Source organism: Callospermophilus lateralis, chromosome 3, assembly GCF_048772815.1.
Source record: "Callospermophilus lateralis isolate mCalLat2 chromosome 3, mCalLat2.hap1, whole genome shotgun sequence".
In the NCBI taxonomy this organism is placed as follows: Eukaryota; Metazoa; Chordata; class Mammalia; order Rodentia; family Sciuridae; genus Callospermophilus; species Callospermophilus lateralis.
The window spans coordinates 69,314,811-69,341,118 of record NC_135307.1 but is presented as its reverse complement, the minus strand read 5'-3'; the positions used below and the strand labels follow the sequence as shown (position 1 = coordinate 69,341,118).

The following is a 26,308-nucleotide window of genomic DNA, read 5'->3' as shown; positions in this document are numbered from 1 at the left end:
GGCCTGGACATGGTGTCAATAAAGCCAGCCTCACAGGTTCAGTCCCCCATGACCTCACTGTCTCCTGGGGCCTCAGACTATCCTGTCTCACCTCAGCCAGCTGCTGTCTCCCTCATAGTTGGTGTCAGTCTCCTGGAGCCAGAGGACCAGGTATTGATAGGAAACCACCTGGCCGTGGCCTTCCTTGGGACATACCATATGGTCCTCATTCCTCATTCCCCCACCTGTGCTCCCAAGTCCAGCTTCACGTGGCAGCTGGAATTGAATACCTTGTGTGTGTGTGTGTGTGTGTGTGTTGTGTGGTGAAGCAGAGAAGGAAGCAGCATCCTTAAATTGCAGCCCACTGAAAACAGAGGCTTGTGGGGAAAGAAGGATTCCGCATGGAGGAGGGGTAGGGGCTGATTTGAAGGCCAGGTCTGGTTTAGAGGCAGAGAGCGGTTTGCATTGCTGAAGTGGGTACATACGCACTGCACACCCCTTGACCTTATTGTGCCCCTGTCACTGAGAGATCACTGCCGGGAGCAGAGGAGCAGTGGGGTGGGGGAGGTCTGTGCCAAGAAAGCTCTGCCATGGTCACTACACTTGTCAGGGATTCTCGGAAAAGGGGGATTCGTTTTTCATTTCTGGGCATTTTCCAGTGACCGCCATCTGTAAGACCTGTCCGGCCAGGCTGTATCGCCTCACAGGGCACAGTCAGGGAACCAGTCATGCCAGCTCTGTCCTCACCTACCTCCTCAGCTGCAACGTGATCCTGGCTGGACAGAGACCAGCTTTTTCCCTGGGGCCTAAGCAGGCCAACAGGTCTCTTATTCTTAGTCCAGGGCCAGGGAAATAGAAAGAACCACAGGTACCCAGATTCGGCCTTCTGTAAATGTGAGGCTCCAGGGAGCAGCCAGTTCCAGACACCATGAAGATACTACAGGGACGGGGACACCATGGCTCCCAAGCAAATAGCCCCTGGTGGCCTGATGCCAGGATGGCCTCACTCACTGACCATTAACAGCAGATCTCCAATTGAGGGAATCTCCTGGTCATCTAGTGTCCCCTGCTTGACATGCAGCCGCCTCTCACTGGTGGGACATGTGGTTTGCCTTTGAGTACATTGCCCCTTTAACCAGCAAAAAACAGACCTCACCAACAGGTCAGGCTATTCTGTCATCCAATCTGCTGTGCTCAGGAGGTATCAATTGGGTTGGTTTGCAGGACTTTCCAAGCCCACTCTGGAAATTGACCTCCCTCTCTAACCATGCACCTGGGAGAACCAGGTGCTAGAAGCTTATGCTGGGGAGGGTACTGCTCTTTACCTACAGACAGTTTTCACAGCGTGTGGCCATATTCCCACCTACGTGGAAGGTTTTCTACCAAACAGCTCTGCTAGAAATTCTCTTTGCTCATGTGGATTCTGCTCCGTTGGGGCTGGACAGGGGTAAAAAGTGTCCTTTGTCCTTAGCTCCCCATAATCTACCAGGCCTTCTGTGGATGCAGGACACACCCACACAGACCCTGTTCTTTTCCCCTTTTCCTGGTTATTGATATCCCCCACTATGCAGAAGCCATTTTTCTGCTGCTTCTCCTTGGCCACCCTAAGTGTCCATCAATCCTTGCTACTAATTTTGCATTCATGGAAGCTCTGCTTACTTTCCCTTTCCCGCCCCAGACTTTCCACTCCTTATCATTCACTGCCTGGTTAAGTCCTCACCATCTCCCCGGACAGTGTCAGCTGCCCCAATCTGATCTTTACCCTATCTGGGAGGGGCCTGCTTCTCCCTTAATTAGGGAGCTCCTTCCCTTTCACCTAATATCTAAATATCAAAATTCATTAACATGGCATTTAGGGTCCTCCATAGTTTAAAGGACCTCAGTTTCCTCTCCAGCCCTAAGCTTTTTCTTGTCCCCATGCTCCTACACCAGCCCCATTCTCCGGCCCCTCTCCAGAACATGTTTCTCTGAGCGGCCTGCACATCCACGCCTCTGTGCCTGCCTCTGGGCACCTGCTACATCCATCTGCCACTACAACCTTCTCACACCCCCCTTCTCTGCCTGGAAGACTGTGACTCATGCCATCAGACCCTGCTTCATTTCTGCTTCTGCTATGAAACTCTCTCTCTCTGTCTCTCTCCTCCTGCTGGAAAGGATTAATTGTTCCCTCTTATGTTTCTTTTACAGCACTTGGTTTATACTTCTATCATGCCATTTGTACTATACAGCAGTTGGTGTTATCTGTGTGTGTGTGTGTGTGTGTGTGTGTGTGTGTACATATACATACAAGTATTTATTTGGTACACTATTCTAGATATAATGGTGAACCAACTTGATCCCATGAAGTTTACGGTCTAGCAAATATCTGTGTCCCCATTGTATTGAGAGTTCCTTATGGACAAAGATCATCTGTACTCTTGATGCCTGCCACAGACCCAGGCAGGCACCCAGTGAACACTTTCTCCATGAATGCTCACTGAGTGAACTCTCATGGGCAGATATGGTGCCTGAGTAGAAAATGAGCGATGAGATAGGTGGATTGCTTTTGGGTACAAGGTACATGGAAAGTCATGCTCAGCCCACATTTTCTAAAGGGCAGTCTATACTTTTCTAAATGGCTATGCTGTTCATGGGGACCCATTGTCTAGGAACATAGAGGCATGTTCTAAGATTTGGTATAGATTTTTTTAAATTTATCCAGACAACCCAGAAAAGTTTAATTCTTTCTGAAGTATGTGCAGAAAGCCCATGTGACCATTTTGTGGTTTGATTACCCATCTAGTGAGCCAGTTCTTCCAGGTGGGTGGTTTGAGGCCTGGCTGCCTTATCACATGCTGCTACCCTTGGTTTCTTTCAGAGATCTGAAACTAGACAACGTGCTGTTGGACCATGAGGGTCACTGTAAACTGGCAGACTTCGGAATGTGCAAGGAGGGGATCTGTAATGGCGTCACCACAGCCACGTTCTGTGGAACACCTGACTACATTGCTCCAGAGGTGAGTGGGCCTGCTTCATAAGGCTTTTGAAATTTGAGGTCTATAGTAACCCTGACCAGAAATGCCACTGGCTGTTTTTGTGTGGTTCAGCCTAGGCTCATTTATAGCTCATTGGGTGAATAGGGTTGAAAAAGTCTGAGGTTTTTCTAAAAAAGAATTTGAGTTAAAAAAAAAAAAAAAAGTTGTTGTAAACTTTGCAGCTGTTTTAGGCCTTAGCTCTAAATAAGGACAAAGTGTGTTCTGCTCATGACTATTTATCCCTTTGTCTCTGCTCAGTGATTTAATTTCAGCCTCGCTTAGCAGATCTAAAGAAAAGCTCTTCAATCTTTCCCATATGAGTGAGTGACCTCAGTCTCCTCTTCCCTCTGCACTGATGGATTTTCAGAACACTTTCTGTGTTGGCTCTTCATGTGCCATCCCTTGGCTGAAATAGGTCATCAATTTTTGATCACCTAGAAGAGAGCGGCCTCAGAGTCAACCACAGGGAAACAGACTACTCCATAGACATGGAATGGAGCCTGCATACCAACACAGGGGATTCCATTTTTGTGCTTTGATATTTCCTAATCCATCATTGCCCCTAGACATGAAGAATACCTTTGATAACCAGATGCACGAAGCACCTGTCACATTGCCCTCTTTGCACAGATCCTCCAGGAAATGCTGTATGGGCCTGCTGTGGATTGGTGGGCCATGGGCGTGTTGCTCTACGAGATGCTCTGCGGTCATGCACCCTTCGAGGCTGAGAATGAAGACGACCTCTTTGAGGCCATCCTGAATGATGAGGTGGTCTACCCTACCTGGCTCCATGAAGATGCCACAGGGATCCTAAAATCTGTAAGTTTGGCTTCCCACCTACTGCAGACCACCTTGCTAAATGTGCTTCTTGTCTTTTTTGAGTACTTCCTACCAGTAAGCTCCCAGCCCTAACTCAAATTTGTGTTTCAACCTAAAGGATCAGAGAACCAGAGTTCTCTCAGGTCTTGTCTGGCTTCCTCTTATGCAATAGTGATTAAGGGGCCAACTGCGATAACAGTTGATAGCTTTGTTTGCCAGATATCAAGTATTTCTAGCATTATGGCTTGAGTTTAGATGAAATGATGTCCCTCCTTCGTAATCAGGCCATGCCTCTGCAGAGTTCTTTGACCACCCTGTTATCTTTATGCAAGCCAGGTGCCAAGCCAAGATTTAGGTGGAATATGGTCATGCATCATGTTGGGAGACTTTTTATTTCTTAATGCACTCAAGGCACCATGCTATATGCCTTACTTTGAAGTGTGGAAGAAACATGGATTTGATATCCTTCTGTTGAAGCTGAGAAAGTATATATAATTTGGGTCAGTTCTGTTACCCCATTAGATTGAGTTTAAAAATTATGTATTGTTGCCTGCTATGTACACAGGGGATATAGAAGTGAATTAATTACTTCTTTGAGTAGGAGAAAATCGGAACAATTCGTTATCTGTTGGGTAAAGTCCCATGGATACTACCCTCAGTTTATATTTCTTATAATTATCTTCCTCAAGGTTATGTCCTTTCTAGTGATTGGAACAAAAATGTTAAATCTGGAAAATATTAGCAATTTTGTTGAAAGACTTGTCTTTTTACCAGTCTTCGACTTTATAATCAATGCCACTTTGAGAATGGTCACTGTGTACTGGGACCGAAGGCAAGATTGTCCCTGAGAATTCCCTGCATCTCTAAAAGAAAAATAATCACAGAAATTGTTCTCAGGCAAATGTTGCCAAAGTGAATCATAATTCATAACTTGATTCTCAGGAGCTCAGAAGCCAAAAAAAATGTCCTAAAATTGAAAAAGCACTAATCTCATATAGAAATTAAAACAAAGTATTTTGGGATTCCACCAAATGTCTCCTACCTAGAATGTTTTCATAGGAGTAATTTACAGTTAGTGGAAATTTTAGACTAAGAAGACCAAGAACATGGCTCTTATAATTAAAAAGAAGGGCTTATCTTTGTGGACCCACGCCCTGAAGTTTCTTAACTTCCTGAAGGGAAATGTACTCACCTGGATTGGCCACAGCTAACCTTGATAATATAAGCTGTATCAGGCATACTTTGCATCAATATTTTCCCAGCTCCAGGGCCCAGAATCTGATTCTTCATGATCCTAAAAGCATCATAGCTTGACCCAAGACAACAGCCATCAAAAAACTAGTGGTTTTTCCAGGTGCACAGGTTTTGTTGATTACTGTGGCTGATTAAACTACTTTAACATTTAAAAGAAAGACCCTAGAGTTTATAAATGAAATGAAAATACTTGTTCAGCTATAATGAAATGTGTATTGTGAGACTTGGCCTATAAAGATCCCTCAGTTTGGTACTGTGGTGATGGGAAATAAAAGTTAGTCTAGCCAGGCACGGTGGCGCAGGCCTGTAATCCAAGTGGCTTGAGAGAATGAGGTAGGAGGATCACGAGTTCAAAGCCAGTGTTATCAAAAGTGAGGCACTAAGCAACTCAGTGAGACCCTGTCTCTAAATAAAATACAAAAATAGGGCTGGGGATATGGCTTAGTGGTCAAGCGTCCCTGAGTTCAATCCTCAGTATCCCTCCCCCCCACCACCACCGGAAAAAGTCAGTCTGTTCCTTGAGAAACTCTGATGTTCTCTATTTAGAGATAAACAATTTAGATGAGTACCCCTCTGATTAATAACTCATGCCTTTGGAATCCAGGTCTAGTAGAAATCTGAAGAGGTCCCATCAATGTTTGGATCAGATGTCACTCACATCTGCTTTTCTTAATTTTTTCTTCCTATTTTTTAAAGTTCTCAAGTGCATCCTGGTACCTCAGAGTCCGCTTGAGAGAGTTCTTTCCAGCTAAATCTGAAACTAGATAACACTCCTTTGGCCAAGCTTTGTAGAACAGAGAGCAGGTACTAAACAAGGTTAAGGTTCATGTGGAATGATTAAGACTTTCTCCTTAGATGAAACTCAATTTCTTAAAGCTATATCTTCCATGAAAATATTCAGCAAATCTTCTTGGTAATTAACATATATATTGTCTAGTAACAGCCCCCACAGTCTGTTCTGAGGGAACAGCCTCGAGTGCTTCATCTGTAAAGAATCTCAGCTTCAGTGGAGTCTCAGTTGTTCCCTGTTCTAGCAGGTCCACTTCCAGGGAGCTATGACTCTCTTCACTTCCCTCTTTATGTTCAGCCTCTTTCTAATGTCAGCTGCTCCATTGTCCTGAGTCAGGACCTGGGATTGTTACATGTCATTTATCTAGCCCTGATTTCCTAAATGGTACTCGATGTTCTCTTGGGGACAATGTTCCCTAAGGAAGGCCTGCTTCCCAGACCTATGACCTTCTGGCTGAGCGACCTTGGTGATCTTTTCCCTTCTAACTCTCAGTATCCTTGCTTGTATTGAGAGGTAGTAAAACTCACACCATAGGGTTGTTGTCAGGATTCAATGAAAGAGTATATGTAAACCTCCCAGGCACACAACAAGCGTTCTGCTTCTTCCCCCTTTAAGGAATGTGCCTTCAAACTAATCTTCTGGAAAACCCTTGAAAGCTATCAGATAAAATGACTAGGGGAAAAAAAAAATTCACTGAGGGAATTTTGAGGACCCATTTGTACATTTTGGTCTTCATGCCTGAAACTAAGAAGCTTAAGTGCTAGAGATGAGGACACTAAGCTGGTCTTTGCAGAGAGCTGGGACATTTAAATAGAAATGTGGTAAATGAAAATAGTTACAAGTACTCCAGGCTTGAGGAGCTATGGTGGTAGCTTAATGGTAGAGCACTTACCTGGCATGTGCAAGGCCCTGGGTTCCAGTCCCAGTACCACAAAAGAAAAGAAGAGAGAGAAAAAAGGAGAGACTCATGAGGAACACTGAGTGAGCAAGGAATGGTGTTGGGTGGGTAAGAACCTGCCTCCAAAAAAACAAAAAGAGAAAGATAAAAAACCTGCTTCAGAGCCGAGCAGGCCAAGGGCAGACCTTAGCTCTTTCACCGCTGGCTGTGTGTCCTTGGGCAGATGTCATGATTTTGCCATGCCTCGGTTTCTTCACCTGTGGAGTTGAGCTCTCTGCACAGATAAACAGAGATAGTGTATGTGGGATGCTCAGGGCAGGGTACATGCTCAGGAAGTGATTGCCACTGTTATGAGAGCCATGTGCATAAAATGGTTTTTAGAGTCTCTGCTCTTCTCTTGGAAAAAGTATTACTTTGTTGTAATAGGAGGAGGATTCAAGTATCAAGTCATGCTCCATAAATCATCCAGACTGCTTTCTGGCTCTAATTTCAACTTGAGTTAATTAGGCCCAGATAGTTCTTTTACTGCTGGAAGAAACCTTACAGATTATTCTGACCTCCTTGTTTTATAGATAAGGAAACTACGAGGCACAGAGTAATGGTGCCTCACCAGAGACCGTGTAGCATATGAGATGAACAAATAAAGGGGAGCCTTTGTGCATTACTAATGAAGATGTAAAATGGTGGAGCCACTGTGAAAAATATGACAGTGGTTCCTCTTAAACCGAATTGCCATAAGATATAGCAATTCTACTTTACGGCATATACCCAAAAGAATAATCTCATATAGATGAGCAGAATCTCATACAGATGTTGGTACATCATATTCATAAGCATCATTCACAATAGCAAAAAGTGGAAGCAACCCAAATGTCTATCGATGGATGAGGGGATAAACAAAATGTGGTATATCCATAAAATGGAATATTATGCTATCTTGAAGGAAATGGCCTGGGGATGCAGTTCAGTAGTATAGCACTTCCCTAGCAAGCATGAGGCCCTGGGTTCGATCCTCAGTACCACAAAAAATTAAATTAAAATAAGAAGGAAATTTTGTATATGCTGCAACCTGGATGAACCTTGATGGCATTATGCCAAGTGAAATAAGCCAAAAATGAAAGGACAAATATAAGGTCCCACTTTTTTCAGGCATCTAAAGGAGTCAAATTCCTAGAAACAGAAAGTAGAATGATGGTTGCCAAGAGCTGGAGGAAGCTGGGAACAGGGAGTTCATGTTTAATGGGTATGGAGTCGAAGTTTGAGAAGATTTAAAGTTCTGGAGATAATAAAGGTGGTTGCATAACACATGAACATAATGTACTTAATGCTACTGAATTATGCACTGGAGAAATAGTTAAAATGGTAGTTGTATGTATATTTTGCTATAGTGAATAAATAAATAAACCCTGGGAAAAATCCCTAAAATCTGGGACTAGAATCTGTTTCCTGATTCCTAGTCTAAGATTCCAAGCTGGACCTACACTTGACTATTCCCTATTTTTCTTCTGTTTCCCGTTAAGAGGTGTCTTTTACCCCCAGGGGCCCACATTTCTAGTACTCACATTACTCCATGATGTGATCCTTTCTTGTTTTACCAGAAGGAAGGTACCAAGATGCTGGGTACTCACTGTTCACAAAGCATGAATATCTCACTTATGTATCGCACTAAAGTAAGACATATTATCTTTATGATAATAATTAGTTATAGTGTTATTTAAAGATTATGCATTTATTGTGTATGATGCCATATATCAGAAATATTATTCTGTTGATCTTAGAAGGGTAGCTGAGGCCTTTGAAGGAGAAGCCAACATATTAGGCAGTCAGAATCCATATTCAGTTCACTTTAGGAAATGCTCATCAGGTGCTTTTCTTTACTTGGTTCGTTCTGAGTGCTGGGAATGCGAAGGTGAAACAGCCTGGCCTTCATCTGTTGCTCACACTTGAGTATAAAAATGGGAACAAATAAAGAAATGCTTAGCACGCTACCAAGGTGGAATGATTGTTTTTCTTTTTTTGAGAATTTTCTCTGGAGGCCAGAAAAGGGCAGATGACATAAAGACAAAAGAAGTGACATTTAAGATGTTAAGGGATGAGCGAGGTTCAGTAGGGTGGGACAAGGGTAAGAAAAATATCCTAAATAGAGGAGATGACTTGTACAGAGCCTCAGAGACAGGAAGTAGCAGGTATGTTCCAAGAACCAAAAATATGAGTTCTCCACCGTTGGGGTGTTAGGTGCAGGGTGGGAAGCACTGAAAGATGAGTTGAGGACATGTGGATGTTGATGGATTTGGCAGACATTTGGAAAGTGGAATCAACATTGCGGGTGATTACATGGTCTGGAACTCAGGACAGGGTCGGAGATCATCACCATGCACTGTGGGAGTAAAGACAGGGGAGAGGTGAAGAGTAAAGAGAGAATGAGAGACAGATGGGACCTGGGGCAGTGCAGAGGATGCAGTGAGCGAGCCAGGAAGGAATGACTTCAGATTGTATAAACATGTAAAGCTGCAACATGTCTGCTGGTTTGACTTCCAGTGAAATCTGCCAGTGGTTATCCAATGGGATTGACCCGAAGCTGATGCCTCTGATGGCTCTTGAACAGCACTGGCAAGGTGGGAACAAAGGTCCTGGGCCAGACCGCCTAAGGCTTACGGAATGAATTTGTGTTAGGAATTAGGTGAGATGAGACATTTTTAAGGACTCCAAATAACTTTATCTTTTGTTGTACAATGTCAGATCAAGGTATACTGTTTACCAATAGAGAATTGAGACCTTTCTCAAGAACTTTGTGTCCACCTATGATCAGGCGTCCTGGGAGCTCGGTGAGTTCTTAATATTGAATGGTTGAACCCAACAGGTGGTGTCTTGCATAGTCCTAACAACCATAAGGGAGTCATAGCACAAAGGTCTGGACCATAATCATTTGCCCCTGTTCTTGATGTCATAAGACTTTGTGACTGCTCAAAACAAACCCAGAACTACAAAAAGCTGAAAAGTCCTAAAAACGTTCTGTCCAAATTACAGATGAGGAAACTGAGGCCTAGGGAGGTGAAGGACCCCACATGCTAGAATGGAATGAACACACTCTAGCCTTGAGTCACAAGACCTCTCTCTACGTATGCCACGGGTTTTCAGTCTTTTCCTCTGTAAAGCCATAGTGATAACCGCCTACAGTGCCCACTTCAGATGAGGTAACATGGAAGTTTTCAAAGCAAAGCACACAATGTAAGAGTAAGTTATTAGTGCTGTTAAATTACGAGTAGTAATTTCACAATGCACTTAGAGGTATCATTATCCTCATCCTCTTCTTGGACAATCCAGTAACATCATCAAGCTTAATTATTAAGCACTTAATTGTATGTGAAGCTGTGCTAGACTTTTGCTCTTAAGAGATTCTTATTTTCCTAAGAGCTCAATCTGAACCAAAGACACATAGGTAGGGTATGAATGCCAAACAGATATTGATCCATTTATTCATTCAACAGGCTCTTGTACATGCATATGTGTGTGTGTGGAAGGTGTAGTCTGCTACATTCAGATTTTGTGCAAAATGCTGGGGTTCCAGTGAGGAGCAAGTCAGAAGTTATCCCAGCCTTGTGGAATTATAGTCTAGTTGAAGTGGGGAAGGAGAAAGAAGGTTAAAAGGAGCAATTGTATGATAACTATATATTTAACCATCTGATAAAAATAAAAGTCTAAAAATTGCTTTTAAAGCAAAACAGGCAGAACTAACCTGATCTTGGCTGTCAAAGGAGGCCATCCCAAGGAGATAACATTTAAATTGAGAATAAAGAGTGAGAAGAAATTGGCCAGGCATAAACTATGCACCGTTCTTGAGAAAGAAGTGATTGGGATAACTAAGTGACAGAGTAACTGAAGTGTCACGAGCCAAGGGACAGGGAAATGAGGGGCGCCAATGAGGCTGAAGAATGTGGTAGGCATAGGAAGAGTTTGACTTTGAAGTGCCAAGGCAAGTCTGTGACGGATTCAAGCAAGAAGGAGTGATCAAATCATTGTTTCCTGTTTAAAAGGTCACTCTGGCTTTGGTAGAAAGCATGGACTAACAGAACAGACTACAATATGTGCAGATAAAGTGATTTCTGGGATTTCTTTCAAAATAATCTAGGACTGGGGGAAAGAAGAGGTGAAACAAGACTAGGCACATGTCAATCACATCAAGACTGATTGCTATGTGCCTAGAGTCCCTTTTACTGTCCTCTCTACTTGCATATATTTGAAATTTTCCGTAATAGGAAACATAAATGGATGTCTTATACAAACTTAGCATGTGTGCATGAAGATTGCTGGTCTGTGTGGAAGAAGTGAGCTCAGCCTTCATAAGTGAAGGGAAACAGAACTTTAATAATACAAATATACGGAAAGAGTAAATGATGTGAGCCACATACAAACTGTCCTGTGGGTTTCAGCTACATGTTTGAATCCAGGCAAGAATTTAAGCTTCCTTGGCTGGACCTCTACATCCCCCCTGGTCTTTAAACATGCTCATTTCTTCAGCACTCTTGAAGAGTCTGTTGCCTTCTCTGGAAGTATCCTTCAAGCCCAAGTCAGTAGCTCAGTACACCCAAAGAAGCATATTTAACAAGTAAAAAACAGGAAAGAGAAGGAGTGAGTCCTTACAAGAAGACTCTGTCCCAAACTGATACCATTGTAACCCTGTGAGGTCCTTTTTCTGCCTGACTGAGTGGGCCAGGAGAGGCAGGAAAAGCCAAGATCACCAAACCATCCCGTCACATTCCCACCCCTGGCTCAGTGTGGTGGGTCATCTTGATGTGGCTTCCTGAGATTTCCTGATGATTTTTCAAAATAGAATGTCAGAACTATTCCTGTAATTGGTCTCTACAAGATATTCCATTTGCCTTTTTTATTGTTTTGTTTTTTCCCTTCAAAAGGAAAAGCTCTTTAAAGTCCCTCTGTTTAAATGGAAGGCATTATTAGTGATCCTGGATCTGGAAACTGTTCACAGCCCCATTGGTATAACATGCCATAGAGTTACGGTTTCCCTCAGTGCCGCCTCTGTGTAATGATGTCTGTGAGTTCCCTGCATTCGGAGTGGTGAAGGAATGGTGTCCCTGTCCAGCATCCCTCTGAGAGTGCGTGGTTGGCAGGGAGGCTCCAATCTCTTTTGACTCCTAGTCCAAGGTAGCTTCCTACGCCTGCCCTTCCTGTCATCACCTTCACCGCTCCCCTCCACCTCTGCCACCCCCAAGATTGTGGACATTGAGTTCCTTGTGTAGGGCTATCCTAAAATCCCACATAGACACGGAGAGAGGACAAAGGACTCACTTGTAAGAACACCTCACATGGAACACAGGATTGGCGGGTAGGGCGGTAGTTAGAAGACACAGTTTTTAGCCAGGACTTCTGCTTGAAAAAAGAAATTCTCCAATCATTAACCAATGATCCTTACAATTAAAAATAACCCATGAGAGGACTATTTTCTTGCAACCCTTTCTCTTTCTCATCTTTGCTTAAATGCATCTGTTAAATTCATGTGCCTGCTCTGAATAGCCCACCTACTCCACTCCCAGAAATAGATTATTAAAATTGGTGATATCCTTAGAAGTTAACACACACACAAAAAAGATATCCAAAGATACACACATTTCTATAATGAATAGATATAGGTTTTTCAGATTGCTGACCTTAAAGTTTGGGGGCAGGGAGGTTTAATATTTTGGGGGAGAAGGGCTTGCTTTTGGAATAAATACTAGATGTTTTCTTTTTTTAACATTTATTTTTTAGTTTTAGGTGGACACAATATCTTTATTTTATATTAACATGGTGCTAAGGATCGAACCCAGTGCCTCATGCATGCTAGGCGGGCACTCTACCACTGAGCTACAACCTCAACCCCTAGATGTTTTCTATTGTCACCATGTTATCAAGTTTCTAGGCTGGCACTAAATTATGCCAAAATGTTGGTAACCATGACACAAAAGAAAAGGCATGATTTGCTTAGGGCTTCTGACTTTTGCCCATGTAGCTCCAGAAAAGAGGGCCTGGGAAGGTCCTCAATGAGTCCCAGAGCTTGGGAAGCTGATGCCCATCTCAGAGGTTAGGCTTCTTTGCTGAATCAGCACCTGTGAGAAACCACGTGGCTTCGTGCTGATTCAGGTGAAGTCAGCACCCTGGTCTCTGAGCTCACACAGGTGTCCGGGTTAGATAAGTGCTGAAAGGTGTTTGGTGCATTCTCCTGAGTCACCTTTGTCAGCTCTGGAGTCCTCATAAATTGGCATCAGGAGGAGATTATAAAGTGCTTTTGTTCCAAAGCTTTACAGAGACTAATGGGTGTGTGTACGTGTGTGGGGTTATCTGTCATTGAACCTATCTGTATCTATCAACCTATCTGTATCATCACCCTGAGCACTGCCTGCAGGAACCCTGCTTGCCTCTGTGCACACAGGAAGGGGGAACCACAGTGAATTCGGGATTCTCCTATAATGTCTGAGTCCCACTTCTGGGGACCATTGACTAGTACCCTCTCCCTTTCCCAGTTCTCTCCTGGCAGAAGTTGGAATGCTCCAGTAGGTGACCAAAAAGTGGTCAGCCATGAAGAAGCTTAGAAGGAGAGAGAAAAATTAGGACCAGAGTAATGCAGAGGGTCCAATTCCAGATCATTAAAGAAGCTGGTATTTCAAATACTGGTATGGGGAAATTCAAAAGAATTAACCAAAGACCCTGTCATAAGAGGGGTGATTAAGATGTTGCCTGCCAGCGCTTCCCCAGGACTGGAGTCCCCATAAGGGGATGGAGCTGTTCCCCCCTCATACTGAAGGTCCTGTTTGGATTAAAACCTTCTAGAAGTGGACCATTGACTCTCATATCAAGGCTAGTGTTGGCAAATAACAGAAAAGCACTGATAGTTCTAGAGACTATCTGATTGAAGTTACTGCTATCAACTTTTCTCCCTCATTAGATTATGTTTCCTGAGAATGGAGGTCCTAATGTTTTATTTGTAATAGATTTCTTTTTTTTTAATAGAGTACTCCCACCATGTGCCTCTTTTATCTCCATCCCAACTAGGAAGATAAAAATGTCAAAGGCTTTCTGAAATGAGTGTGGAAATTTTTCTGTGTGGAGATTTGCTAAGCCATGTCAGGTGGATCTGAAGAGCTTGTTTGCTTTAGATTAGAAAAACTCTTGAGAGCTAACACACTTTTTTTTTTTCTACTTTCCTTGCCAACAATCCAAATCCATGATACTTAGCAGTTGATGATTAAGTTTGTTGGGACACCAGAGATGATGTACATCCAGAGTAAAGGAAGGCTTTGGCCTGGGCCTCATGAAGACAAAGGACACTATGGAATGAGCCTCTGGAGAAGCCTTCTCTAGCACTCATTTCTTCCCAATACAACATTTGGAGGATGCGACCTAGACAGATGCCGAGTGTATGATGTGGGCACTGGGGGTATAAGTAATTGGAGAGCCATGGAACCAGCTTCATCAGTCAGCGTTGCTTGAGGCTGGTTCCCCAGGAAGAAGATTGCATTAGCTCACAAAGGGAATGGCACTGGCACAAAGGCGTGACCTTGGGCTTCCATCTCTGAGACTTGCCACTGACCTTGGCCTGTTTTTAACCAACACTGTCACATGGCTTGAGTGAAGCTATGGAGATGGCTTTGGATTCAGGAAAGTAGTAATGTTTACAAAACACAGGAAAGACGGAGTTGGCAGCACTGAAAGGGGATTAGGGATGTGTGGATGAAAAGGCTGCTGGGTTCAGTCATAGTCAGGATGGAAAAGACAGCCAGCAATCCACTGTGAATTTAGCACTGTTCCTGCCGCATTACGGGAACAGGAAGAAGACAGGGCACTCATTATACTGGGGTTTATTAGGAGGAGATAAAGCACACTGTATAGTGTCTCTGGTGATACTTCTCAGAATATTAGGTCAGTTTTTACCTGCCGGTTAAGGCTTTGACCCACACCCACCCACATGTCCATGCACCCACTGCTTCATTAACAAGTTTAGGGAGAGCCACTTGGGCAAGTTTTATTTTATTTTTTATAAAGAAAAATCTACTTCACACCCAAAGAACATGTGGCATCTGTGGCTCAAGGAGGTACAGTCATCTTCAAAATGTCAGCTCTTTTCTCCCAGAGTTTTAATGAAGGACAGATACAGACTGAGGAAACAGGATAAGATCCTCGAATCTTGATATTGGCATAGACCATCCAGGGCTCCTACCTGACACCTGAGGGCCAGTCAGGTTCTCCGTAAATCTTTCCAATAAAAGTCACATTCCTCCTGGGAAAGCTCTTTGCATCACTTAATGTCCTTGAGTATTTTTTAAAGCTTGTTTTTATTTTCTTTGTGGTATATTTACATATGCCTCCTTTAACTTCTATGCCCTGAACTTACGTCTCTGATATAAAGCTGCCCAGTCCCTTTTCTGGCCAACAGCTCTTCAGGCACTTGAAAATATTAACAGTGCCCTTTCTTCTGCAACAGAGAGACCCTGGGTGTTGAAGTCAGGTGGTCAGACTGAAAGATTCCTCAGGTTCTCCCCGAGACTATTATTTTTCTCCTCCTTCTTTTAGTGCCCATTCGGTCTCTTATGCAGTCCACAGAATCAAGGGGGAAAGATTGTTACATGGGCCAGGAGACTGGTTCCCCAGGAAGTGGGGAACCCCCAAGTGCTGTGGATCCTCAGGGGAAGTCCTCAGTGTCTGCCAGGATTTCTCTCAACCCAAGTCTCTTTCTCTGCTCTTTAAGCCAGAATCCAAATGATAAGATTGGTCACCTCAGGAAGAGTTGCGACATACTGGAGGAGAGCAAAGGCTTCTAGTGTCAGGCAGACCTGGACTCCAGTTCCAGCTCCACCACTCCCAAACCATGTGGCCTGGGCAAGTTGTAAATGGGTTTATTCCCCAGTTTCCTAATCTGTAAAATGGGATTAACAATCATAGTTTCCCTAAGGATTATATAGAATGAATTTGAAACACTTAAACTAATACCAGGTGCAATACAAGGGTATTTAATCTGGCTCCCACCTATTAAGGTGTAACATTTACAAAAACTGCACCCGTCTTTCGTTCACCTTCCTCCCTCGTGCAGCTGCCCCTTCCCAAACCAGTCTAGACACCTGGCAGGGTCTTCCATTGCCGTAGCTGTGCAGTATGCTATGAATTCCATCCAGATCTGATCTGAGCACACTGGAGCTGCTCTTCTCTCTCCTGGCGCGTCCTATGCGCCACAGCAGCACCACTCTGTTTCAGAACCTGGATTTGGGAAGATTGTACTTAGCTTTCCCAGAGCTACTTAGGAAATCCATTGCATGTCCTCCTGCTCCTGCCAGCCCCGTCCCACTCCAGTGGACTGTGTTCAGCCTCACTCAGATACATATCTGCCTCTTCCTTCTGTGGGAAAGTGACTTATTAAATGTGGGGTCAAGGCTCTACTCCCCCTCCCCTCCCATGCTGCCTCACCTGCCAAGTCACATGCCCAGCCCTCTCCCTGTGTCATCGCCGTTCTGAGCTGGAGGGTGCTGCTGGCACAGGTTACCAGGTCTGTGCCTCCACACCTTAGCCAGTATGAAGGGAAATGAAAGAACAAGGTTGGTGACTGAGCTTTGCAAGTGGGTCAGACTCTACCTGTGGCAGTTGTACAAGACAGACAGATGCCTGCCATACACACACACATTGGGGCCGGCATTTGTTAGCCCTGGGTGGCCTTCAGGCTGGGTGCCCATGGTGAGGTTGGCCATCTTGGCAGTTGAACCATACTCTGTTTTGTGTCCTGTGCACTTTCTTTGCCTCCCTCCCCAGGACTCTTTAGAACCATAAAAAGCCTTCTTCCCCTTTAGGACTGTCTCCCTGGAATATTGACGGGAATGTCCTGTGGCTTCGTTTCCTTCCCTTCTGGCTTGGCAGCGTCAGCGGCTGACTTTGTCTGCCTTTTGTTGAAGTTCTGAAATTGAATGAAAGAAGAAGGTCGTTTTGTTTACCCATCAGCCAAATCCCAGCCATTAGGTAGAAAATGCAGGGTTCTCTGTTTCCTGGAGGAAAATGTTATTAGACTAATTTCTCTATATAATTAGCCCTCTTCTGATGGTCTCACACAGAGTTTGAAAGAAGAAAAAAAAATACGTTAGCCATGGCTTACATTTTAAGGAGTTTCAAAGTACATATGGATCCTGTTATCTCAAGAATTACAATTACACAGGGTTAGTTTAAATTCTGTCATCTGGAACTTTTGACAACTCAAACCCAAAGCCTTCTCAGGTATAGCAAAGCCTCACAAGACGAGATCAGTCCTGTACCTGACAGCAGCTTGACAAGTGGCTCCACTGCTCCCCTGTGCCTGCATTGGTCTCTCCCTGCTGCTGTTAATGCAGACACAATTGCACATTCAAACCCGAGTGTCATTTGTCTTCTTGTTTTAAGATTGCCTTAGAAAAGATCTGCTGTCAGAACATTGTTTTCCAAAGACTATTCCTATCATCCCACGGTTGGGCCCTGGGACTATGAGCGCAGAAACAGATCTTGTTCTATCTCTCCTGGCTGCAAAGTGGAGTGAGAGGGAGGACCAGATGAGTTCCAGGGTTAAGGATGGCCTCAGATTTCAGTCTCTTCTCTACTGGAGGTACACAATAAAATGGACCTATAAGTAGTTTCAAAAGATACTACCAATACTGTCATTTCTTGAGGGCTTTCTTTGTGTGAGGCACTTTACATTGACTTTCTCATTTTCTCATTGTACAGGAAAAAATCTGTGTTTTCTAGTTGAGGAATCTAAAGCCTAGAGCAGTTAAGAAATTTTTCTAAGGCCACACAGCTCCTTAGAGCTGGAACTGGTATACAAACACGGATGGTGGAACCCGACTGGTTACCCTCTGTGTTCTCTGTATCCTTTATGTTTCTTTCCCCGATTTGCAGTTTTCCCAGGACATTCTTAAACAAACATCTACAAACATCATTGCGTACATTTCTCTTGAGAGCTGCCTCGGGAGGGAGCAGGGCCGATTGCTCTGCCCAGGAGTCATACCTCCTCCGCAACATGGGAAGAATTGTGGAGCTGGCATCTCATTCTCAGGGCCAGGTGTGCCTTTGAGTCCTTCTGTACCCTCTAGTTTAGCTCCACTTCCAGGAGGGCTGCAGAAGGAAGGAGAATACAAAGTGACTCTGGGAGTGCTTGACCCGTCTCCTGCTCTCCAGGGTGAGGCCTGCATTTCGGGTGGAATCAGACTTTCTGCCCCTGGGCCCTCACTCACACTCTTCAGCTTCTAAAGTGCTTTTGTTGGCCCCAGTAAATGTTCTACTTCCTTTGGTAAATGTGTTCAGAATCTTCCACGGAGTCACATTATTTTCCTTTTTGGCTGACTTTCTCATTTGGACCACAGTCAGGCAGAAGGTCAGTTGAGGTGAGGCCAGTTTTAAGTGTGACCCTTCAACGTGGACCAAAGTGATTGCTCTAAACACCGTTGCTGTTAACTTTTTTGGCAGTTGGGTTCCATTAGGGACATAAGCAAATGGAGCAACTTCTCTGTAAAAGCATTATGCTGTCACCATTCACAGCAGCGGGAGTTGGGTATTTGGGAGAATCCCGTGCTGGGCCTAGGACCGCAAGGCCTTTAAGCCTCCTACTCTGCACACCCTTACCAGTGTGTTACAGGACCAATTTCAGGCCTGCGACGGGTGTGGCGTGTTTCCTTAACTCCCTGTCTCTGCATCTTTGGAGAGGTGTAGTCATAGAGGGGATATAAGTCTCTCCTCCCCAAATTACTCTTCCTTTAGCACTCCCATCCCCACCTCATCCTTGGAATGGTTCCTGTCCTGGTTTCTGTTTGTTGATCCTCATCCTCTCTGTCTTCCCCCTGAGCTCCTCCAGCTCTACTCCAGCTGGTTTCTTCTCTCTCTGGGTAGGGGCCAGAAGCCATGAAACTCAGCGAGTGATGTCAGCCAGGTTTGGTATTAGGGAGTGGAGTGACGAGTGTCCAACGAGGGACCTTATACCCCACCAGCAGAGGCAGGCACTGCTCAACTCCTTCTGTGAAGGAGTCTCAGGCCCAGGATATCCCATTTTCCAAGAGAAGTTGGACAACCTGACTTTCATATGATGTGACATTTCCTAGTTTTTATATGTTGGATGAGTAATTAAAATTATTTTAAAAGACACTATGTGAACTAAATAAATGTATCTGAGGGCTGGAACTTGTCTTCCGTTCATGTTCATTCTCCCTCTCACTCTCCACATACACAGTCTAGCCTGCCCTCCCAGCTTCAGCTCTCCCCTCCTTCCCCAAATGTCAATGTCTCTGAGAGTTAGGTCTCTAACCCTGGCCTGCTCCCCAGATTTACATGGCTAGGCATCTCCATGTGGGGCCTGCCTGCCTCAAATGCAAAGCTGAGCTCATCAGCCTCCCGGATTTGGCAAGACTGTAAGATCTTGTCAACTCCAGTAACAAACAGAGAAAGAATCGCCAAAGATTAATAAGGCTACTTGAGAATTGACATTGCACTGGCCATAGTAAACTATGAGGTTATTCAGGAGGTTGAGGCAAGGGAAGTTTTTACAGGCCAGAAGAGGATTACATAAATTAACTTGAAACAGTAATCCTTGGCTACCAGGGATAATAACAAGGTTGGCATCTGTCTAGAGTTGAACAGGCAGTTTAGGGGTAGATGTCCTTGCAGAAGCATTTTCTCTGTTAGACTGTAGTGGCCTTTGTGCAAGGATACTGAGTCTTTTGTCAGAGTCTTTTGTGACATCGTCTCCCAAGTTTATTTAGTTTGCATTGTTAGAGTTTTGACACAAGTAACTCCATTTTGATCCTGACAACTTTCCACAATCTCACGAAGGGTGAGTCATTTTTGTCTTTGTTCCCCTGATAAAAACACTGGGACTGCTGATACTGCCTTTAATACTAATACTGCATAATACTAACCTGCTGCTTCTCTCTTGTTCCCTGCTTGTTACTCTATCCAACAACCCGAGAGGACTCTGTGATCTTGGACTCTACCTGTCACCCCAGCCCCAGGCAGTTGGTAGACTGTGCTCCTTTTTCCACACGCCTTCTAGGACTTGCTCCCAATTTTCCCTTTCCATTAATTAGAAGCTCTCAGAGTTTCTAGACTTCTGTGTCCCCTAGCCTGTGTTAGTCTTATGACTATTCACTTGGCCACCAATCCTTACCTCTCCATGCATAGTCATCTCCTAAATCACAGGACAGCTCTTGTCACTCACCTCTCTGTAAACTTTTGATGGATCCGATGTCTCTGAGAGTTAGATCTCTAACTCTTGTCCCTCCACTCCCTAATACCAAACCTGGCTGCAGTTCCTCAGCAATCCCTCGGTGCCAGCCGTATGACTCCCTGCCCCTCCGCTCATACAGCAGGTGCTTCTGTGTATCTGTGCATGTGTGCTGGCTGCATGCTCAGGCGTGACTGTGGTCTTCCTTTGTGCCTACAACTGATTCTATTCATCCTCTCCAGTCAAATGCCACCTTTGCCCTGCGGTTGTCACTTGCCTTCTCACCATCAGCCCAGTGCTGTCTGCCTAGACCATCAGCCCAGTGCTGTCTGCCTAGACCAGCTCTAGATCTAGCAAGTCTAAAATCTCTTTTTGTTTCATCCAGCTGTGTATTAGAAGGATCATTTGCCTCTTCCCCTTCTTTTGATTTGCTCCTTAATGGAGAGACACTGTCTTTGGCATCTGCACATCCCCCTCCAAGCCCAATGTATGTGCATTCAGCAGACCCCCTGCAAACCTTCGTAAATAGAAGGAGAGTGTATGTGTTTGTGTGTGTTATTTAAAGAGGAGGAGGGCCATATCTAAAGGGCTTAAGCCAGTGTATTAAAATCAAAACAAAACTGCTTGGTTATTCAAAAGGATTTATAAGAATCCCAAGAGAGGGCTGGGGTTATAGCTCAGTGGTAGAATGCTTACCTGGCATGTATGAAGCACTGGGTTTGATCCTCAGCACCACATTAAAAAAATAAATAAGGTATTTTGTCCATCTACAACTAGAAAAAAATCTAATAGGTAAATAATATTTTTAAAAAGTATCCCAAGAGAAAATATCAAGCTTGTGAAAGGGTTATTCCAGATTTCCAAATATGTGGTTTTCAGAGGAGGAACTGCTGGGAGTTGGTCTGCTTGTTCTCAGGCAATGCTTTTTCCACAGTGCCCTAAGGAAGCTTAGATTTGGTGCCAGGGCCAGGGAAGAATGGGCAAAGTCTCTCAGCCACCAGGACCTCTGCCCCCCTTGCATATAGTGGCCTGCACTGTTCCACTTGCCCAGAAGAACAAGTTGTACCCCCGTATTCACACGGTATCCTCTGCTCACATCATTGGCAGGCCTGGGAATTTCCCACAAGCCATCTGGGTGGGTTCTGTTGTCCTTGTCTCCTGAGATTTTGCTTTTTTTTTAATTAATTAATTTTTAAAGCATTGTTATTTGTCAATCAGTTCATAGACTAGCAAGTGCTTGTCCATCAGGGATTATACCCCACGGATTTTCCCAAGGAGAGAATCTGTTCATTTCATTCTTGCAAGCATTTCCCCTTCCTTCTTGGAGAAGGAAGTTTATCCAGAGAGATCCCAAGCAGTACCAGTTCTTACAGAATGGGGTAATTTATAAGACACTTACTTCCTGAGTCCATGAGTCCATATTAACCACTCTAATGCCTGGAGTGGAAATTTCTCTGGTTGGACCTGTTCAGCTTTGAATGCATATTTAGTTTTGGGTGCAACCTCCAAACCAGTAGCCACTGAGCCCTTTAATTCTTTCTCACTTAGAGAGAGAAGAAGCTATTAGCCCTATCAGTGTCCTCCTTTTTTTTTAAAATTAATTCCGTTTCAATGCTTTTTTTTTTTTTTTTTTTTTTTTTTAGCATTTTAAAAAGTGTATTCTGTCAGACTGGTTAGGAAGTGCTGCAGAGCCTCCTTCCTCAATGTCATTTTCATTTGAACTGGCACTGGAGGCTCTTCAGTTTGGACACCTGCATGGCAGGGGTAGCCACCTCCAAATCCTACTTTTGTGTGCCTGCACCATCAACAAGACTTTCTTTTTATTTACTCTGTAAATTCAACTCCAGAGCAGTTTCTACAAACATGGCATTACTTTTGTGTTCACAATTCAAATCTGGAAAGGGGTGCTGCAGGGCTGCCGTAAGTTGTCGTAAGTCTGTTTAAGATAATTTGATTAATAAAGACAAAACTTTTTCTCCAAGGTAGTTTTTTTTTAAATTGGAAATTGAATTAGCTTTAATGTCTTTAAAATTGAAAAACATAATCTGCCCATGAAAAAATTATCGTCCTATAAGAGTCCTTGTCAGAAAGTAATCAAAACATCAAGGGCATTTTGCAAAAACACAATTAGCCTAGATATCTTGATGAGAGCTGCGCACCAAGAAACTTTCCCCATTGATTAAAAAATGGGGGAGGAGACTTACATATACAAACATTGCTTGAATGTTTGACATCATTTATTTTAGTTTTTTAGTCTATGCAGTAACAAATTCTCATTCATTAAACCCATTTAATATGGAAGAGGGGACATTTTAAGAAAAAAAAAATCATCTAGAACTAGGGTATCTTTGTCACATCAAGAAAAGTGGCCAACTTTGTTTTTCCTTGATACAGAACTTTTTAAGTTTTTCACCCTCGCTGCTGCTTCATACAGATCTTCCAAGATAATGACTCTCACTCTTCTCTCTGTGGTCTCGTCAGAGAGTGGAGAATCCTGGCCAGCTGAGCAGGTCTCCCTGTAAAATGGCACAGCTGTTCCTAAAAGTAGCCCCATTCATAAGATGCTTGCTGTCCACAACTGCAATTTTGGAGAAAGGCACATGATTTCACAAAGAGCTTCTTTTCTTTAAAGAGGAAAGAAAAATACTTGGTGTTTACAAAAAAGAAAACTGGCCCCTTCAGCCTTCGTTTAGTGGCCATGTCTGAAATGGAAGTGGGGAAAGGCATAAATCCACACAGGCAATCATGCCTTTAAGGCATGATTCATACTGGCCGTGCTACCCGTGATGGAAAATCCAGCTCGCCAAGCAAGATGAGCTGGAAAGCCTCCCACGGGCTCGTGTGCCAGGGCTGATGCCTGCTGTCTTGTGACATAGCTATTGTACATGAAGGAATGACTGACTCTTTCTCTCTCTCAGTTCATGACCAAGAACCCCACCATGCGCTTGGGCAGCCTGACTCAGGGAGGAGAGCATGCTATCTTGAGACATCCTTTCTTTAAGGAAATTGACTGGGCCCAACTGAACCATCGCCAACTGGAACCACCCTTCCGACCCAGAATCGTAAGTATCAAGACCATTATAGTCGACTTTCCTCTTTCTTCAGATGATCAGAGTCCACTGGGAAGCCAGCTGCCCCCTGTGGAATGACAGACTGAAAGTCACTTGACACTTTACAGGACAGCTTCACCCAGGGTTGGCTGAGCTTACTCCTGAGACAATGTCTCTCCATGTGCCCAGGTTACTTATTACCAAGTTCTCACCCCTTGCTTGCCCTGGCTCTATTTTCCTTAACCTAAATTAAAATCTCCTAGAGTCTAAGATGCCTGAAATGTTCTAGGTTTCCCCAAAGAGTTTGGTTAATTGATAAGTCATTGTTCCTAGCCAATTCCCTCGTGTTTCTTAGAACATCATCTATACTTTCCCCAAACCCCCACAAAAATACAGTAAATGTGAAACCTTCTTTCACTGAAACTGACTCGTTGGCTTGGAGAGCCTGGGTCTGTATTAGACCCTGTGATAAAAAGCTTAGGCCAGAATTGGCCAAGCCCCTTTGACTAGTGAGGTACTGAGAACACCAGGGGCAACTCTCCAAGCTCTACAATGAGTGTGTAACACTCCTGAGACTGGTCCAGCTCATTGTTTGAGATCCACAGTGGGAAGGCTGAGGAACTCAGCAAGCAATAAGATCAAAAGAGTTACAGGGAGGAGGAGCGATTCCAAGGCAGAGAGAGAAGCATCATTGAAATCAGGTGTGAGAAGTGAGACATCTAATGCTGGTGGAAATGGTCTTTTCAGCACTACTTTATTCAAATGTAAAATACACACCTTTTCCAAACAGATAGTAAGCTTCATATGCTAGGCTTTGGACACCAAGCAGCTGGAAATAAAGCCACATCCTTTAGTGGGCATCCCCCTACCAGCTCCTCTGAGATTAGGGGAAGCTTTGCTGTCAGAGGCTGCACCTCTAGTCCTGACCGCACAGCCAGCCCAGCAGGGTATAATGCATCTGACTGGTGAGTAAAATTATAGGCAGTTTTCTCCTAAGCCTAACATTTCCAAGAAGTCTTTCAAGAACACTCTTCAAGTGTGTAGAACTGTGTACAAACAAGTGTGACCTTACCCAACCTCTATTGACAAATTTGAGCCCCTGTGCCCCTCGGTGAGGCCTGCTGAGAAGTAGCACCTTGGTGAAATGGAGAATAAAGGGTGAGTGAGCCAGCTGGTTTGGGTGATCAAATTAATTCCTTAGCCTCCCAGTAGAAGGCTGGCCTGCTCAGCAAGATTTTCATGGGATTAGTGAATTGGTAGTTACCAAATGCCATAATAATACACAATGCAGTGGAATTGCTATAAAGCACTGTTTAATCATAATGATCATAACTGTAAATAATGCTCCTGAACAAGCTGCAGAGCAATTCTCCAAACTTGCTCGAATGGGCTGAGTCCCATGCAGGATGAGCAAGCCTCAAGTGCATAAAATCTGACCCTTGTTTCCTTTTTTGACAGAAATCCCGAGAGGATGTCAGTAATTTTGACCCTGACTTCATAAAAGAAGAGCCAATTTTAACTCCCATTGATGAGGGACACCTGCCTATGATTAATCAGGATGAGTTTAGAAACTTTTCCTATGTGTCTCCAGAATTGCAACCTTAGCCCTATGGGGAAAGAGAGATGGTGTGAGAATCAAAAGGGAACAGACACTTTCCAGGAATATCCTTTGTGGGGATTCCCTGGCATCGGCCTTAGAACACCAAGCTTACCTTCAAGAAGCGAATGTTCACAACTCTGTGAAGGACAGAACTTCAACAGAGCAACTATCTCAAGTCCTGAGGGAACTGTGGTTCTGGAGGTAGTTGATACTGAAATGAGATTTTATGATGAGATTGTTCCACTCGGCCGGTGAGTTTCCGAGGCTGTTTGAGGCTTGGGATGTTAACATGAACCAAGAGGTGAGAAGTAATGAAGAAATAAACTAGGGCCTAGAAATTCTGAGCCAAATAGGCTTTTTACTTCAAAAGACAAATGGAGACTTTCTGTGGACCATTCTGTGCTCTTCTTTAAGCTGCCCAGCCCCTAAGATTACAGTCTGCAGGAAGACTCTAATGCTAGTGAAGGATCGAAAGGTCTTTTCAAGGAAATGAGCAGTTTTCCAAACAGAACAATTCACTCTGAGGAAAAAAAAAAGAAAATGGGTATCCATGAAACTCCCAGTGAAAAGCCCAATGTTGGGCCCCAAGACAACTGCCACAGCGTATTCTCTTACCCTAACTTTCATTTATTAGATATTTATTGAGTGTCCAGTGAAAAGGTGCCATGATCCACAGTAGCGTAAGCAGTAGATTTGCCTTCGTGAAGCTTCCATTCACTCTGGGTTCCACTAATTTACCTGAACGGTGATTGCATTCTGTGAAATGCCTCTCCACAGTACATATGTCATACTTTTTTGTCTGCACATGACCCTCTTCTTCAAAGAAGGGTCCCTGCGCCAACAGCAGGGTCAGCAGGCCAACCTCAGATGTCTGCTGCCTGCTGACCTGTGGAACCTGATCACGTCAATATCACTCCGGACTCAACAGTGAAGAATTGCACGCCAGTCACGTCAGTGACCAGATGTATGGCTTCTGCATTAGCAGTTTATTTAATTATGTTTTAAGAGACAAAGAAGTTTGTTTGACATACAGTTTGATAATCAGAAATGCATCTTGTAAACAGGGCCTCTAGCAGAGATGGACCTTATATTGTATAACCACTTATGCAGTTGGAGAAATAAACGCATTTTGTAGCAAAAGAAATTTGTTTTTGTCAAAAAAGATTTGTTTTGCCCCCACTCAGAGAGTAGATTTCCAATCAAAATAAAAACTTTGAGCATAATGGATAGAACTCTTGCTTAAGGCAAATTTCTGAGAAGAAAGGCTGACACATGCTTCTTTTGTATGACCCTGAAATGGACGTGGCCTGTCCTTTACTGACTATTACTTCTGTTCTGAATCCAGGCAATGACTGCTGTTTATTGCTGCAACAGGCTAACCCTTGAAATCTCAGTGGCTAGTCATAAAGTTTATTTCTCATCCATGTAGAGTTCAACAGCCCTGTTCCATCTTCTAACCATGCCATCTGGCAAGCGTAGCTCCCAACATCACCAGAGCTAGGGAAGAGAGAGATGGGGGAGGTGCTTGCTGCTTAACTACCTCTCCTCAGAGGAACACACATCACCTCTTCTCACATTTTTTAATTTGTTCTAATTAGTTATACATGACAGTAGGATGCACTTATGCACTTTGACACATCATACATAAATGAAGTATAATTTCTCATTCTCTTTGTACATGATAGAGA

General features: G+C 43.9%; 1 protein-coding gene across 1 annotated transcript in view; it reads left to right on the top strand.

The window, feature by feature from the left end:
* Positions 1-25,852, top strand: part of Prkch (protein kinase C eta) — a 215,070-nt gene extending 189,218 nt beyond the window's left edge. The window contains exons 11-14 of the mRNA XM_076848338.2: positions 2,837-2,975; positions 3,624-3,812; positions 22,889-23,032; positions 24,479-25,852. Coding sequence (XP_076704453.1) covers positions 2,837-2,975; positions 3,624-3,812; positions 22,889-23,032; positions 24,479-24,625 — 619 coding nt within the window. The 3' untranslated portion in view covers positions 24,626-25,852. The remainder of the gene's footprint in view (positions 1-2,836; positions 2,976-3,623; positions 3,813-22,888; positions 23,033-24,478) is intronic.
* The last annotated feature ends 456 nt before the right edge of the window (positions 25,853-26,308 follow it).